The 15000-nt window shown below is 33.2% G+C and overlaps 3 protein-coding genes across 5 annotated transcripts in view; 1 reads left to right on the top strand and 2 right to left on the bottom strand.

Moving 5' to 3' along the window:
- The window catches only part of LOC137658434 (phospholipid phosphatase 5), a 276559-nt gene that overhangs the window by 82025 nt on the left and 179534 nt on the right, over window positions 1–15000 (bottom strand). The gene's annotated exons all lie outside the window — the stretch shown is intronic.
- On the top strand, window positions 7956–9942 carry LOC137658432 (dnaJ protein homolog 1-like). The gene has a single exon (XM_068393138.1). The coding sequence runs from the start codon at window positions 8131–8133 to the stop codon at window positions 9193–9195; it is 1065 nt and encodes a 354-aa protein (XP_068249239.1). The 5' UTR covers window positions 7956–8130; the 3' UTR covers window positions 9196–9942.
- Window positions 11652–15000, bottom strand: part of LOC137658903 (uncharacterized) — a 3766-nt gene continuing 417 nt past the window's right edge. The window contains exons 2-3 of the mRNA XM_068394024.1: window positions 13890–14173; window positions 11652–12350 (exon numbers count right to left, since the gene is read on the bottom strand). Of these exons, the coding sequence (XP_068250125.1) occupies window positions 11652–12350; window positions 13890–14173 (983 nt within the window). The remainder of the gene's footprint in view (window positions 12351–13889; window positions 14174–15000) is intronic.

The raw sequence follows: 15000 nt of genomic DNA, 5'->3' as shown, positions 1-15000 counted from the left end.
CCCTCAAGTAATAACTGGAGACTTAGTTTTCCCTTCTGATATAATTTCGAGTAATTCTTTCATATTTTATAACTAACTTTACCTATTCAGTCTGGTAATACCAGGAGATTTTGTTTCCTAAATTAATAGAAAATAATATAATAAAAATATAAGGAATAATAAGAATTTACGATAACATCGGTAGTGAGTTACCGGATCGGACTAAGTCTAGGGTCACACAGCGGTAAACGAAAGGGGGGGTAGGGGTATCACCATTTTCTGATCGTCGAAAAAGTCCAGAGGTCCACACTAGGCCTCAAGCCACTTCACGCCTTACTCTACACCTTAACTGCCTCAGGGCATTGCTAAATAATCGCCTATGCTTGAAATAAGGGCAGCCCAATCAATACCAGGCAACCCACCTGGACATAGTGATGAGGTTGTGTGACTGTGAAGTCTGTGAAGTTCACGTGTGGATTTGATGAAACGTCATTGCTACGTCTGCATTTCATAGAGATAACAATTATACGTACACAGTTGCTTCATGCAATATCATATGTCGTAGATATGTTGGTAATTAGATAAGTGTACGGTATTCCTTTATGAAATGGATTTGGAATTAGATATTGTACGATATTCCTTAATCAAATGGGTTTGGAATTAGATAATTGTACAATATTCTTTTATGAAATGGGTTTGGAATTAGATAATTGTACAATATTCTTTTATGAAATGGGTTTGGAATTAGATAATTGTGCGATATTCCTTTATGAAAAGGGTTTGGAATTAGATAGTTGTACGATATTCCTTTAATGAATGGGTTTGGAATTGGATAATTGTACGATATTCCTTTATGAAATGGGGTTGGAATGAGATAATTGTATGATATTCCTTTATGAAATGGGTTTGGAATTAGATAATTGTACGATAATCCTTTATGAAATGGGGTTGGAATGAGATAATTGTATGACATTCCTTTATGAAATGGGTTTGGAATTAGATAATTGTGCGATATTCCTTTATGAAATGGGTTTGGAATTAGATAGTTGTACGATATTCCTTAATCAAATGGGTTTGGAATAAGATAGTTGTACGATATTCTTTTATGAAATGGATTTGAAATTGGATAATTGTGCGATATTCCTTTATGAAATGGGTTTGGAATTAGATAATAGTGGGATATTCCTTTACGAAATACGTTTGGAATGAGATAATTGTATGATATTCCTTTATGAAATGGGTTTGGAATTAGATAGTTGTACGATATTCCTTTATGAAAAGGGTTTGGAATTAGATAATTGTAAGACATTCCATTATAAAATGCACGTATTATAGGATGTATTTCAAGTTTTTTAATATATGTTACTATATATTTCTTTCGAAGAATATTTTATAGTCTTGAATATTTACATATGTATACTGTATTGATTCTCTCCTTTTAATGTGCTCTATACATTTAGCATATTTGAAATAAAAATATTAATCCATGCTTTTCAATTCCTCGATGATTGGCGAATTGATAGTTTTTTTTTTTTTTCTTTAACGAATGTTACAATAAAATGTTCTCATTTCCCACATCTCCTGATATACCTCCAACGTTCAATGAATCGACCTACAGTCCGAATTATTCAAAAGCCGGGGCTCTACGTCTCTGCTTTTTATTTGAGTCATGGCACCACTAAACACTAAGGGAGACTGTTGCGCCATACTCTCTCCGCGAATCTGATATTGAATGTCGTTGTTGGTAGTGAAGAAGCATTTTACGCAGTTGCAACTGTTTTAAATAAAATAAAGATGAATAGTAAAAGGTGAAATTTTGAATATATATATATATATATATATATATATATATATATATATATATATATATATATATATATATATATATATATTCACAATTTCACCTTTTTCTGTGAATAAATATGTATGTATATATATATATATATATATATATATTCACAATTTCACCTTTTACTATATATATGTATATATATATATATATATATATATATATATATATATATATATATATATATATATATATTTATATATATAATATATATATATATATACATTATATATATATATATATACGTGTGTGTGTTAATTACAAAATTTATTCATGTATATAAATATATCATGATGTATATACATTATAAATTGTAAAAATTGTAAAGGTTCAATTCTTAGCAAAAAAAAAAAAAAAAAAAAAAAAACGAATAGAGCTTTGAATCCATTAAAGCATTTTGTTAATGGGGAAAATTTGCTTTTACGTATCTCCTATCAAGTCTTTATTTTGAGAATGATTTGTTGTAAGCTCAGCTCTGAGCTCAATAACAACACACGTGAGGGACCAGACGTTTCCTCGGAGTCACGCTTTGTGGACACGTGTCTTGTGGGTTACCTCGAGACGTCTGCGCAGGGACAGTGCGCATGGAGCCATGGACAGTGCTTTAATAGCTTGCATTCTAGAAGGACGGAAGGAATGCTACGATGTGTTATTACCAATGCCAAAATGAAATATGATGTTACATGATACAAGAAGTGATTATTACACCTTGAATGTTCAACTGAAAACCTCTGAAAAATGTATAGGTACTTCTTGATCAATAACACGAGTTGTAACTAGAAATTTATGGCCAAATAGATTCTTAAAATTTAGAATTTCAAAATAAACTTCATTTTGAGCACATAGTCGTTATAACATTTGGACAGACAATGAATTCCCTCCTTAACCCACTTCTTACCAGTAATCTTTTCAGCAGACAGAAAAGAAAAACTAAATTGTTTTTAGTACTAATCAAGCCATTTAGCTCTTTCATGTTATATCATTTCGATAGTTTTGTAAACTCCTACGGTATAAAGTGTTCGAACTCCTTCTTTTGTGATTTCAAAACTAGTGCATGTGGTAGGTATATTTCATGAACGGATGTCATCTCTGAGACTCATACTTAGATAGTTACTTTCACTATGTCAAAGGTCTAGTTATTTTTTAGGAATACTATCAGACAATTCTTAAAAAAAAAAAAAAAAAAAAAAAAAAAAAAAAAAAAAAAAAAAAAAAAAAAAAAGACTTCGTCCCTCAGATAAAAGAAAGTAAATATTGCAAATCAATCATCTAGAATGAAGGTAAAATTTAAAACCCAATTATCATCATTCAAGCTAACTTTAAATGATTTCAAAAATTATACATTCCATAAACACAATTTTTTTTTAAGTGATAACTAGATGAAAAGATTAACGATCTTTATTCGAATAAAATGACAAAAAAATAAAGGACGAGGCTTTATGGGGAATCTTTTTTTTGTATATATACATATATATATATATATATATATATGAATATATATATATATATATATATATATATATATATATATATATATATATATATATATATATATATATATATATATATATATATATATATAAATTCTGTAGATAATATGGCACGAAATTATTTAAGAAAAATAGACTTTCCTTGTTGTGTTTCGGATCATCATTATGTCTGCTATGGTCTGTTGCAAGTATACAATACATCTAGTGTACAGTTAACAAAATACGTTCAATACACTACTTTATAAATGTAACTGTGATAGGCCAAATAAAGTGCAAATCCTCAGAGCCAAATTTCTTCCAGAATGCAAAGCAACAGTATCTACTCTACTCACGCATGCGCACCTGTTAACTTGTTGGTCTCGATCAATGAATGGCCTTCGCCACACACACGCAGGGTTGCCAGATTATTTCGACAGGATTATCGTACACGAGCCTTAAAATTGTCGTTTTTCAACCAAAATTATCGTACACAGTTTCAATATAATTATTAGGGAGTTACATGATTGACTTATTTCAAAATATTTTAGTATAATTGTTTAATTAAACACACATTTGTATATGCCTAAAGTATGTATCGTACATCGTACTGGACCTAAAATAATCGTACATGTACGATAATTATCGTAGGAATGGCCTTCGCCAGACACACGCCTCGTCGCACGTGACTTGGAAAATTCTCGCACTTTGCGTGTTTTCAGGAATAAACAAAAAGGTATCAAATTAACTCTTTTACCCCCACCATAAGGTTAAATTTCGAGCACATTTTGCTATATATTTTTGTTTTTAAATTGCTCTAACAGGTTGAACTTTTGTCCTAGAGAGGTCAGGTTGGTCTCATTCTTTTGAAAAATGCCTGAAGTTTCTCATAAAATTATCAAAAATATATAAAAACATGTAATTAAGAGTGTTTTGCAAGAACGTACTGGTAGGTCTTTTGGGGGTGAAAGGGTTAACTATTAGCTATTTTAAAAGCTGATATAATTAAATGAAGCTCTAATAGAGGGCTGACTCGCTTGCATCACATCAATTATCTATTATATAATAATAAATAAATGAAAGAGTGTAGATGAGAGCTTTTTATATACGGGAGCTATTGTCAATTACATGATTATCAAGTGCATAAGCACGGCTTAATCAGGTTACGATGGAATTCCGTCTGTACCTGATAACGATCGATGTTAGTATGTTATCTGTTATCGAAGAATGTCATCATTTATATATCGAACATTCTGGAATATTTGATAAAAAGTAATTGATTTGGAATTTTTCATACGAGAACACATACATAAATTACACACACACATATACACACACACACACACACACACACATATATATATATATATATATATATATATATATTTATATATATATATATATATATATATATATATATATATATATATATATGAACATATATCACAAGCACACGTGATTTCAATCAATGTAAATATCACCCACGAACGGCATTTAATACCGAATTCTATCTGGGAATATATATCCACTTGGAATTCATTTTATGGTAACAGCTTCTGGCCGGGTGGAGATTCGAACCCCCACCTGTGCGGCTTGAAACTATGCCTACAGTGACTATGTAGGCATAGTTTCAAGCCGCACAGGTGGGGGTTCGAATCTCCACCCGGCCAGAAGCTGTTACCATAAAATGAATTCCAAGTGGATATATATTCCCAGATAGAATTCGGTATTAAATGCCGTTCGTGGGTGATATTTATATATATATATATATATATATATATATATATATATATATATATATATATATACATATATATATATATATATATATATATATATATATATGTATATATATATATATATATATATATATATATATATATATATATATATATATATATATATATATATACATACATCCACATATAATCCTAAAGCTAAATAAAGATTGTGAGAAGATTGCAATTGAGAAAGGAGTTATTCACAGAATACTTTAGAAGAAGTTTTTAATCATTTAGATTGGGTGATGAAGGAATTGACATTAACGGGGAATACCTTAACAATTCAAGATTTGCAGCTGACTTAGTTCAGTTTAGTGAATCATTAGAGGAATTATAAAAGATGATAAAAGGTTTGTATACAGTATGTATATGTATGTGTACATTTAGTTTATCTATATCAATATTTACTTTTTATCATTTTTCTTAATTGATGATATTTTTTACTTTTATTATTGCCCGAAGAGCTCTGCTCCACATGGGCTTGGACTGAGTCTTTTTTGTAAATATTTTGTATGTAAATATTTTTTGGTCCAATAAACATTATTATTATTATTATTATTATTATTATTATTATTATTAATAGAGAACACAGAAATGTAGGACTGAAAATTAATGAGTAAAACTTAGAAAATGTTCGATGAAAATGTAGAGAGACAACCTCTGGGGATTTTGTACTTAGGAAAGAAAGTGTTTCCCCAGAAATTAAAAGAAGGATAAGCATGGGATGGAGAGCTTTTGGTAAACAAAATGAGATTATGAAAAGTAAATGCAACATTCTCTAAAAAGGAAAATATTTAATCAGATGATCTTACCAGTATTGAGTTATACAAAAAAAAACTAGGAGCCTTAAAAAATCCTTAGAACTACGCTTTTTACAACTCAAAGATCTATGGAAAGAATAATGTTGGGATTAACACTAAATGACAGAAACAGAGCAAAATGGATACGAGAGCAAACTACAGTAGAAGGTATTCTAATAACGTAAGAAAAAGAAATGGACATGGGTGGAACATATAATGAGAATGACAGATAGTAGATGGACATTAAGAATAACAGAATGGGTCCCTAGAAATTACAAAAGAAGCAGGAGAAGGAAGAGAAGATGATGGATTAACGAACTAATAATATTTGCTGGTATAAACTGGCATAGAAAGACCATAAACAGACAGCAGTGAAATGACATGTCTGAGGCCTTTGTCCTGAAATGGACTAGTTACGAATGATGATGATGTTGACAACAAACACACACATCACACACATACACATAGATAGATAGATAGATAATGTATCTACTGTATATATGTGCGCGCGTGTGAATGGATGTGTGTGTGGGTGTGTTTATTCATGTTAATGTTTTGAGAGAGAGAGAGAGAGAGAGAGAGAGAGAGAGAGAGAGAGAGAGAGAGAGAGAGAGAGAGAGAGAGAGAGAGCATCGCAAATAATTATGGAAATCTAGTCATACAAACTTGGCAAATAAATAGTAACATTATTTCTAAGAGTTATTTTAGAGTGCATTCAATCAGAGGATTCAGTTAAATCATGTCACTGTACTATGCCAAGCAATTCAGGATCAAATGGGCCTTGCATAATGAAGCGAATTAGATGAGGTACTATTTATAAAACATGACAATCATGGAGAAAATGAAAATTCCGCAATCGTTGGAATATTATTGAAGTTACAGAGAAATTTTGAAACACTCTCTCTCTCTCTCTCTCTCTCTCTCTCTCTCTCTCTCTCTCTCTCTCTCTCTCTCGCTTTATATATATATGTATATATATATATATATATTTGTATTGATATAGTTGTATAAATATATATATATATATATATATATATATATATATATATAAGTGTATATATATATATATATATATATATATACATACATATATATATATATATATATATATATATATATATATATATTATATATATATACACACACACATATATATATATATTATATATACACACCTATATATATATATATATATATATATATATATATATATATATATATATATATATATATATATTATTGAGGTTACAGAGAAATTTACATCTCTCTCTCTCTCTCTCTCTCTCTCTCTCTCTCTCTCTCTCTCTCTCTCTCTCTCTCTATGGTAAAAACATAACTGATAGGCAGAAGCAGAAATGTTTTAGCTACTACAAAATTCGGCGTCTTCACGTAAAGTATAAAAAGTACATTTTAAAAATGATATGTACTTAAGAATATCGAATTTAGCTTAAGTTTCGTCACCGTTACATCGCAATACAGAAACTCCTCAAAGAACTAGAAATATTAATGATGAATAAAATGTGGACTTAAAATTGGAAAGTATAGAAAATTCCGTGGCTTGAGCCGGCACGGACTCTTGCCCTTAGAGAAGTCCATAACCGAAGGTTGTGAGAAGTCTAATATGATATAAATACTTCGATGTTATTTTACTATAAATTGTATGTTCACCTAATTTTAAAATTAGTTATCACAAACTATGAAAATTAACTGGGAAAGTTAGATAATGATATTAATAAAATTAATTATATTTTATTAAAGGTTTACGGTTGATCATACGTTTCTTATACGGAAGAGAGGATATTAGGAAAGTGGCAACCGTTTTAAATATCCCAGGCAAGATTCGTCATCCCCCTGTTAAACATCCGCCATCCACAACGACGCAGAGTTAAATCTACTAAAACCACATCTAACCGTGACATTCCTCTTTCTGATTACAAAATAAAACAATAAGAGAGTCTAATTTCGTATTAGGCAATTCTTACAATAGCGCACATATATATGCAAGGTTATCAAGCGCTGAAAACAACATCGCCTCAGCTTTACTGGAATGCGAACGAACATTCTCGAAACTCCCAGATAGTTCGTTCAGCATTGAATAAAGTGTGTCAGGGGCTGAGAGCGCTCAGTTGATAGCAAGACAGCAGACTAGCAACATCGTTATCGAGCAGAGCTCCACAGTACTTTACCGTGGTACTTGTGATATTATCAGTGCAACTTTGTGTTGTGATTTGGACTTCATTTTCTAATCAAGCATCATGGGCAAGGATTACTACAAGATTCTGGGCATTGCCAAAGGTGCCTCGGATGAGGACATTAAAAAGGCATACAGAAAAATGGCCCTGAAATACCACCCGGATAAAAATAAATCTTCAGATGCCGAAGAGAAGTTTAAAGCCATCGCAGAGGCCTATGAAGTGTTGAGTGACAAGAAGAAGAGGGATATCTACGACCAATTTGGCGAAGAGGGCCTGAAGGGAGGGGTGCCAGGCAGTGGGGGTGGTGAGGGCAACCACTTCACCTACACCTTCTCTGGCGATCCCAGGGCCACTTTCCAACAGTTCTTCGGCACCAATGACCCATTTGCCCATTTTTTCAACATGGGTGTCGACGGACACGGTCCACACGTTTTCGACGATATGGATGTCGACGATGATCCCTTCATCAACATGATGGGAGGTGGCGTTGGGGGACCTCGCATGGGGGGTACCCGCCGCGCTTTCAGTTTCAATCCCCACGATACCTCGAGACCCCACGGAGGCAAGGGACGCCACCAGGACCCGGCCATAACGCGGGACCTGTACGTGACCCTCGAGGAAGTGGCCAAGGGAGTGACCAGGAAGATGAAAATCACGCGCAACGTGACCACCGGCGACGGGAGGTCCACGAGAAGAGAGGAGAAGATCCTAACGATCGACATCAAACCCGGGTGGAAGGAAGGCACCAAGATCACCTTCGAAAAGGAAGGCGACCAAGTGCCAGGCAAGATCCCAGCTGACATCATCTTCGTTATAAGGGACAAACCTCACTCGCTGTTCAAGAGAGACGGTGCCAACCTGATCTACAACGCCAAGATCACCCTCAGGGACGCTCTGTGTGGCACCAGAGTGGCAGTTCCCACCTTGGAGGGCCAGAAGGTGACTCTCAACTTCAGCAATGAAATCATCAAGCCCCAGACGACGAAGAGACTCCAAGGATACGGCCTACCATTCCCCAAGGATCACACGAGAAAAGGCGACATCATCGTCCACTTCGATATTCAGTTCCCGAACACGCTGTCGGAAAGTGCCAAGGAAATCCTCTCCGAAGTTTTGCCGTTCTAAACGAAATCCGGAAACCGTCCATGTACAGTCGTATCAGCTCCCTTGACGTAGGAGAGCTTATTTCTGTGGGCGAGCCCTTGACACACGCCCATTCCGCGGGCGGAAGCCAAAGCGCTGGTGTGGTGCAGCTGTTGCGAGATGCGAAAGGTGTGTGGGCGTGGAGAGGTGATGATGACATCACTGGGCACTACGTGCGGCACCTGGGCTGTAAAAGTGTGTTTGTGTGACTTAGAATTGGACGAAAGTGGAAGTGTTGCCAAGAAAAGTATCTTCTAAGTCATTGTATTCTAAGGATTTGCTTTTGCTTTTAGTAACCTGCTACTTAGGAGTCTTAGTTGATCTGTTTTTTTCCTTTTTTTATATATATATTAATCGCGTCCAAATCTGAATTGCTCGGGGGTAACCGAGTCAAAAATAGAATGGAAGAAATTGGCATCTTTTCTATGTTATGGAGTGTGAGGTAGATTTGATTCTGAGAGAAAGCTTTTTTTATAACGTGGATATATTTATATAGCGACGTAGAATATATAATTTTATTTATAAATGTGCTCGTTGTCATAACGTTTAGTCCTTGTATCAAGGGTTCTTATTTTTGTAGTGATTGTAAGTTATTCATCAAAAGTAAGAAAAACTTCGTCTTCCATATTGTATTTAGAAGTTTTTTAATAATTATTTTAAGTTCCATCATAATACTTGTACAAGCGTTTTGTATGCAACTTTTATGACACCAAAGAATCTTATGTCGTTTCTGATGTAAGGTATAAATAAAGATTTTATTTTGTATTTACGTGTTTCAATTTTCCAATAATATTTTACTAGAATATTTTATAACAAACTCATGAAAAATCTAGTTAGATTAAGGATTATTTTCATTGAAACAGATTAAAGGAAAAATTACTAAAAGCTAATTTTGAAAGTCGACATAAACAAAGTGTAATTTTCTATAAAATGCAGAAACTTTAAATCAAAACTGGTTAACTTTCAACTTACTGCAGCTTTAGAAAATTATAAGATCTAATGATTGATGTTTACTAGTTAGACATACTCAGACATGAATATATTGAAGAAAATATATCTGAGGCTTAACAGGCTTTTATTTGTAAAGAGAACGAAAATTCCATAGATTAAAGCAATTTAACTAAATATGCAGTTCTAAAATAATCATGAAATTAAGTTACGATAAAAATATATACATTCTCAAACAAAATTATCCTAATTAGATACCTGAACATGTTTTAATTATTAGCATAAAATTACAATTACTTAATAAAAAAACTGAGAGCCTAAATACAGGCAAAGACAATGAAGCCCCCCTCAAAGTAATAACGTCTTGATTCACATTTCAAACTGACAAGATTCTTTCCCTCTAAAATACTGGCATTAAAGTTAACACACCAAAGTAACGCAAACGTCGCTATACGAGCACTGGCTAAAAATAGAGCGAAAGGAATGCTCTAAAAGGGAACCCAGACCTTATATAAAAATAAAAATCTATTAAATGTGGCGAGATATTTCGGTAAGCAATTGGTGCTGTTTCAGACAGGGTTGCCAGTTTGGCCTTTTTCAGGCCAAAAAACCTCAAATTTGGCGTTTTTAAAAAATTAGTTGGCCTTTAGTAATATCATGAAAGAACGTTGGCTTTAAATACTATATTTTTGGCCTTATTCTACTAATGGCTTGGCCTTTTAAAGCTTCTGTTGATTAGAAGTTGGCCTTTTCTCATTTAGAAAACCTGGCAACCCTGGTTTCAGACCCAGATTCCTGCTCAAGCTGTGGCAAGGGTCACGTTGTGTGCCAAGTGGTGCGAGTGTAGGCGTTGGTTGGTTTTGGTTTCGTGCGTAGGGATGGGGAGAGCAGCAGGCAAATTGGGGACGTAGAATAGTGTCACCCCCATCGTCTGGTTGCCTGTTTCATTAAGGGAACTTGCGGGGATGTAACTTTACCTCGTATGGAAATATGGAATGAGCTATTGAATTAGTATCAGGAGAAAATATTAAATTAGTATCAGGAGGAAATATGGAATGAGCTATTGAATTAGTATCAGGATAAATATTGAATTAGTATAAGGAGGAAATATGGAATGAGCTACTGAATTAGTATCAGGAGGAAATATGGAATGAGCTGTTGATTTAGTATCAGGAAAAATATTGAATGAGCTATTGAATTAGTATCAGGAAAAATATTGGCAAAAATATTGAATGAGCTATTGAATTAGTATCAGGAAAAATATTGAATTAGTAAAAAGAGGAAATATGTAATGAGCTACTGAATTAGTATCAGGAGGAAATATGGAATGAGCTACTGAATTAGTATCAGGAGGAAATATGGAATGAGCTATTGAATTAGTATCAGGAGGAAATATGAAAGGAGCTATTGAATTAGTATCAGGAAAAATATTGAATTAGTATCAGGAAAAATATTGAATTAGTATAGGGAGGAAATATGAAATGAGCTACTTAATTAGTATCAGGAGGAAATATGGAATGAGCTAATGAATTAGTATCAGGGGGAAATATGGAATGAGCTATTGAATTAGTATCAGGAGGAAATGTGTAATGAGCTATTGAATTAGTATCAGGAGGAAATATGGAATGGGCTATTGAATTAGTATCAGGAGGAAATATGGAATGAGCTACTGAATTAGTGTAAGGAGGTAATATGAAATGAGCTATTGAATTAGTATCAGGAGAAAATATTGAATGAGCTATTGAATTAGTATCAGGAGGAAATATGGAATGAGCTATTGAATTGGTATCAGGAGGAAATATGGAATGAGCTACTGAATTAGTATCAGGAGGAAATATGGAATGAGCTACTGAATTAGTATCAGGAGGAAATATGAAATGAGCTATTGAATTAGTATCAGGAGGAAATATGGAATGAGCTACTGAATTAGCATCAGGAGGAGATATGGAATGAGCTACCGAATTAGTATCAGTAGGATATATAGAATGAGCTATTGAATTAGTATCAGGAGGAGATATGGAATGAGCTACTGAATTACTATCAGAAGGAGATATGGAATGAGCTATTGAATTAGTATCAGGAGATATGGAATGAGCTACTGAATTAGTATCAGGAGGAATTATGGAATGAACTATTGAATTAGTATCAGGAAAATATTGAATTAGTATCAGGAGGAAATATGGAATGAGCTACTGAATTAATATCAGGAGGAAATATGGAATGAGCTATTGAATTAGTATCAGGAAAAATATTGAATTAGTATCAGGAGGAAATAAGGAATGAGCTACTGAATTAGTATCAGGAGAAAATATTGAATGAGCTATTAAATTAGTACCAGGAAAAATATTTAATCAGTATCAGGAGGATATATGGAATGAGCTACTGAATTAGTATCAGAAGGAAATATGAAATGGGCTATTGAATTAGTATCAGGAGGAAATATGGAATGAGCTACTGAATTAGTATCAGGAGAAAATATTGAATGAGCTATTGATTAGTATCAGGAGGAAATATGGAGTGAGCTATTGAATTAGTATCAGGAGGAAATATGGAATGAGCTATTGAATTAGTATCAGGAAAAATATTGAATTAGTATCAGGAGGAAATAAGGAATGAGCTATTGAATTAGTATCAGGAGGAAATATGGAATGAGCTACTGAATTAGTATCAGGAGAAAATATTGAATGAGCTATTGAATTAGTATCAGGAAAAATATTGAATTAGTATCAGGAGAAAATAAGGAATGAGCTATTGAATTAGTATCAGGAGGAAATATGGAATGAGCTACTGAATTAGTATCAGGAGAAAATATTGAATGAGCTATTGAATTAGTATCAGGAAAAATATTGAATTAGTATCAGGAGGAAATAAGGAATGAGCTATTGAATTAGTATCAGGAGGAAATATGGAATGAGCTACTGAATTAGTATCAGGAGAAAATATTGAATGAGCTATTGAATTAGTATCAGGAAAAATATTGAATTAGTATCAGGAGGAAATAAGGAATGAGCTATTGAATTAGTATCAGGAGGAAATATGGAATGAGCTACTGAATTAGTATCAGGAGAATATATTGAATGAGCTATTGAATTAGTATCAGGAAAAATATTGAATTAGTATAAGGAGGATATATGAAATGAGCTATTGAATTAGTATCAGGAGGAAATATGGAATGAGCTATTGAATTAGTATCAGGAAAAATATTGAATTAGTATCAGGAGGAAATAAGGAATGAGCTACTGAATTAGTATCAGGAGAAAATATTGAATGAGCTATTGAATTAGTATCAGGAAAAATATTGAATTAGTATCAGGAGGAAATAAGGAATGAGCTATTGAATTAGTATCAGGAAAAATATTGAATTAGTATCAGGAGGAAATAAGGAATGAGCTATTGAATTAGTATCAGGAGAAAATATTGAATGAGCTATTGAATTAGTATCAGGAAAAATATTGAATTAGTATCAGGAGGAAATAAGGAATGAGCTACTGAATTAGTATCAGGAGAAAATATTGAATGAGCTATTGAATTAGTATCAGGAAAAATATTGAATTAGTATAAGGAGGATATATGAAATGAGCTATTGAATTAGTAATAGGAGGAAATATGGAATGAGCTATTGAATTAGTATCAGGAGGAAATATGGAATGAGCTATTGAATTAGTATCAGGAGGAAATATGAAATGAGCAACTGAATTAGTATCAGGAGGAGATATGGAATGAGCTACTGAATTAGTATCAGGAGGAAATATGGAATGAGCTATTGAATTAGCATCAGGAGGAAATATGAAATGAGCAACTGAATTAGTATCAGGAGGAAATATGGGATGAGCTACTGAATTAGTATCAGGAGGAGATATGGAATGAGCTACTGAATTAGTATCAGGAGGAAATATGGAATGAGCTACTGAATTAGCATCAGGAGGAAATATGGAATGAGCTACTGAATTAGTATCAGGAGGAAATATGGAATGAGCTACTGAATTAGTATCAGGAGGAGATATGGAATGAGCTATTGAATTAGTATCAGGACAAATATTGAATTAGTATCAGGAGGAAATATGGAATGAGCTATTGAATTAGTATCAGGAGGAGATATGGAATGAGCTACTGAATTAGTATCAGGAGAAAATATGGAATGAGCCACTGAATTAGTATCAGGAGGAGATATGGAATGAGCTACTGAATTAGTATCAGGAGGAAATATGGAATGAGCTACTGAATTAGTATCAGGAGGAGATATGGAATGAGCCACTGAATTAGTATCAGGAGGAAATATGGAATGAGCTATTTAATTAGTATCAGGAGGAAATATGGAATGAGCCACTGAATTAGTATCAGGAGGAAATATGGAATGAGCTACTGAATTAGTATCTGGAGGAAATATGGAATGAGCTACTGAATTAGTATCAGGGTGAGATATGGAATGAGCTACTGAATTAGTATCAGGAGGAAATATGGAATGAGCTACTGAATTAGCATCGGGAGGAAATATGGAATGAGCTACTGAATTAGTATCAGGAGGAAATATGGAATGAGCTATTGAATTTGTATCAAGAGAGATGTTTCTGATGATAATTTCTAGATAAGTCATTATCCCCCCCCAATGGTGTTGAATGGCCATCCCGGTCCCAGAATCAGGACGTGAGCCGAAAATCCCAATACGTTCATTAAATGTATCGCATATCATCTCTACCGAAAATAAACTTGTAAAAAAGAATTACAAATGAAGCTCGTCCACAGTAATCTGATACATTAGTGCAACTGAATAATAAAAAAAAAGTTGAACTTGACATTCAAGTAATCATTTGAATGATAACACCTTTAGATTATTATTAT

The sequence above is a fragment of the Palaemon carinicauda genome, chromosome 19 (genome assembly GCF_036898095.1).
Source record: "Palaemon carinicauda isolate YSFRI2023 chromosome 19, ASM3689809v2, whole genome shotgun sequence".
NCBI classification, from domain to species: Eukaryota; Metazoa; Arthropoda; class Malacostraca; order Decapoda; family Palaemonidae; genus Palaemon; species Palaemon carinicauda.
The sequence above is the reverse complement of the archived record's forward strand: the minus strand, read 5'-3'. Positions and strand labels throughout refer to the sequence as shown.